At 39.2% G+C, this 3,217-nt stretch overlaps 1 protein-coding gene across 1 annotated transcript; it reads right to left on the bottom strand.

Moving 5' to 3' along the window:
• Positions 1–650: 650 nt before the first annotated feature.
• On the bottom strand, positions 651–3,217 carry snai2 (snail family zinc finger 2). The gene is made up of 3 exons (XM_021589232.2): positions 2,990–3,217; positions 2,138–2,659; positions 651–1,602 (listed from the first exon to the last, which is right to left on the bottom strand). The coding sequence occupies exons 1-3, from the start codon at positions 3,066–3,068 to the stop codon at positions 1,421–1,423; spliced, it is 783 nt and encodes a 260-aa protein (XP_021444907.1). The 5' UTR covers positions 3,069–3,217; the 3' UTR covers positions 651–1,420.

Genomic DNA, 3,217 nt, shown 5'->3' with positions numbered 1-3,217 from the left:
GACAGACAGACCTCTGAGGGATTGGTCGATTAGGATTACAATAGATAGCTGCCCACAAGAAATAAGCTCTTCCATTTCAAAAGTAAGATTGGCTGCAGGCAGGCAAATAAAGGGCCGTGCTCCCTCAAAGGGTGTAGCAAGTGAGTGCTGATCAATATAGCCAGCATGTGTTAAATTTCAAGTTTGTTTGATGTCTGGACAGGTTCACAAGGAGCAGGTTCAGCCTTGAGTCTGGGTCGAGTCATCCTTCGTTCTTTCTACACCTCTACCACGGAATGAAAGCATGAAAGTGGACTGGAGCAGGAATCTGACTTCTGCTGTGTTGTATGTTTCACTTTGAAGCAGTTTGAAAGTTACTATATGAAGTTGACGGACTACAACTCCACAGACAGGTTGTTATCATAGTAATGTCAGGCAAGTAGTTTCAAGAGAAAGTAGTAAAAACATTGCAGCTTGTATAATGATGCATCTAAAGTCTGCACATGATACATGATGTGATGGATCTTAGTATATTTATTTGATTACTAATCTCATAAAGTTGAATTAAGAAGATGCTTCATGACTCCTTTTCTAGAATACCCAGCAAGCGTACGTCATCATGCCATTACCCTGATATCCACAGTCCTTGCACAGAAAAATAAAGTCAAGCATTTTACAAACATTTTATGAATCTTTATTTTAAAAGCATCTCAAAAATATTAAAATCATTTATTCAGTATCACAATTCACACGGTCAGAAATACAATCATCTCAGTCCCACTTACATTCAAATATATAAAAATATAAATGAAAACAATTGTTTACGAAAAAATAGTTAATTGCCAACTCAAAGTGAGGCACTTGGTAAAAGTATTGTTATCTGCTGGCAAAACAGTTACTTATTGATTGAGTTGTAATACTGTCACCCTAAAAATTGTCTCTCCACTTGTTCCTTAAGTTATGATGGCTTTAAATATTCCATTGACTGCGCACAGTCCGTCTCTATCGTTTGTTACCATACACCATGTGGAATACCTATGTGGTTTCTTAGAAAAAAGAAAAATATTATGACATACCTGGAAATATATCCTATGAGAGAGATTGGTCAGAACATCAAAATGTTTGAGAAGGCACATTATTTCAAATCTCTCCACTTCTCAAAAGTACATGAAAAGCAATGACCGTAAGGTACATGGTATAACAAACATAAAGCTCAACACTGGTTGCGATGGCAGAAAGATACTGCTTAAAATGAAAAGCACATGACAGACAGAGGATTTGTTTTTACACTGAAATGAAATGGATTGTTGGTCAGTCAGTAAAAGAGTGTCTTGCATATTTGGTTACAATGCCTCAGTATGCAATATCCCCTGAACAGTTCTTGAGGACTGGAAAGTACCAGAGGTCTCTGGTGGTGGCACTGTCTCCCAGCCCAGCAGTCTCAATGTACTACACAACAACCAGATTCCTCATGCTTGTGCAGAAGAGACATTCTGGAGAAGGTTTTGGAACAGTTCTTGCATTGGTATTTTTTCACATCCGAATGGGTTTGTAGGTGAGCCCTGAGGTTGGACCTGTCCGCAAAAGCCCTACTGCAATGGGGGCAGGAGAAGGGCTTTTCTCCTGTAAGAGGGGAAAGGGGAAGAAATGTGTCAGTATTCACAGGCGGATAAAAGATACAAACTGACATAGGCCTAATAATGTAGGGCTATTTGCTCCATAATCAACGGTTACTCTTATGTTGCACTGTAAAGGTTAGGAAACACTAGAGTCAAAATCGTTCTTCCCTGACATTATGTCAAGCATGAGATATGGCTTGACATAAAAGTCCAAGTATTTTACTTTGTGAAAAGTATAAACCAGAACATAAAATGTTGTACATCATGGAACTTCATAGTCTGAAAACCACACCTTTAACATAAGTTACCACATAACATATAACTGTTTCACACAGGCATTGCAATGCACTTTGCAATATGTATATGATACATACATTTCATTTAAAAAACAGTTTAAACCAGTTATCATAAATGATATATTCCATAAACTGTTGCACATAGTTATCCTAAAACAAAATAGCCCACCATGCAGCAATCTTCAATATTTCCAAGTAGACTACTGTAAAGTAATGACACTCCAAACCTTTATAGCTACTCACCAGTGTGCGTTCTGATGTGTCCCTGAAGCAACCACGGTCTTGAGAAAGCTTTGCCACATATTTTACAGACACAAGGCAAAGTGTGAGTTCTAATGTGCATTTTTAGGGCTCCAAGACTGACGTACTCCTTTTCGCAATATTTACAACTGAAAGATTTCCTCGTCTGTGCGTCGCAGTGCAGTTGCTTATGCTTCAGCAGTCCAGAATACGTGGAATAGGATTTGTTACACAAACTACATTGGAATTGCTCTGCCTCCACTCCATGCGGATCTGTAAGTTTGGTAAGCATCCGGTCGTCTTCATCGCTCCTGGGGCTCTCGGAGCCGCTGTGGTCTTTGGATGAGGTGTCAGAGAGCGACGAGGGGTATCCAGAAATGGGAGAGAGGTCACTTGGAAGCGGAGATAACGGAAAACTGCTCGTAGTCCATACTGTGATAGGGTTGTATGCGACCGAGCTAAGGATCTCCGGTTGAGGAATGACAGGCAATGGGAGGCCTTTGTAGAGATACGGTGAAATAAATACTGAAAATAGAAACAAAATCATAAATTTAGGTGATTAAAAATAACTTCACTGTATAGTAATAATATGCCTATATATGTCCATGTATTATTTATTTTAAAAAGAGCTGAATAACATCCCCCCTCATTGAAGAGCACAGATTAGAAAGTTACAAAGTAGCAATAACTTTGACATGGAGATGCAATGAAAGTATGCATCCGGATACATTTCAACTATGTATTCGGATAATAGCCTGGCCGCTGTCAATTTGTAAACTTGTAACAATTTAGTTGCATGTCAGTGTAATCCACGCATCTGTTGAGCGATGGATTTAGAAAACGTATTTGCTTTACCTGTAGGGCTTTCCAGCTCGCTATAATTTGGCTTCTTAGAGGAGTTAATATGTTTCTTGACAAGAAACGATCGTGGCATCTTGGAAAAATAAATGTGACTGAAACTTTGGTATAAAACTTTTTTGGTAACGGTCCCCTCAGGGCGCGACAAATCACTGCAGAGACGGAAATCCTTATTGCATACGCCAGTGAAGTGTCATTGTAGTGCAGAGAGCGCTGTTGTAACAG

The sequence above is a fragment of the Oncorhynchus mykiss genome, chromosome 28, assembly GCF_013265735.2.
Source record: "Oncorhynchus mykiss isolate Arlee chromosome 28, USDA_OmykA_1.1, whole genome shotgun sequence".
NCBI classification, from domain to species: Eukaryota; Metazoa; Chordata; class Actinopteri; order Salmoniformes; family Salmonidae; genus Oncorhynchus; species Oncorhynchus mykiss.
Note: the sequence above shows the minus strand (reverse complement) of the source record. Positions and strands in the feature narration are given on the sequence as shown.

Excerpts from the sequence above, each read along its gene's own strand:
- snai2 (XM_021589232.2), bottom strand. The coding sequence starts at position 3,068 with ATGCCACGATCGTTTCTTGTCAAGAAACATATTAACTCCTCTAAGAAG. Across the intron at positions 2,660-2,989 it reads CGAGCTGGAAAGCCCTACAG|TATTTATTTCACCGTATCTC; the intron begins GTAAAGCAAATA and ends TTCTATTTTCAG. Across the intron at positions 1,603-2,137 it reads ACACATCAGAACGCACACTG|GAGAAAAGCCCTTCTCCTGC; the intron begins GTGAGTAGCTAT and ends CCCCTCTTACAG.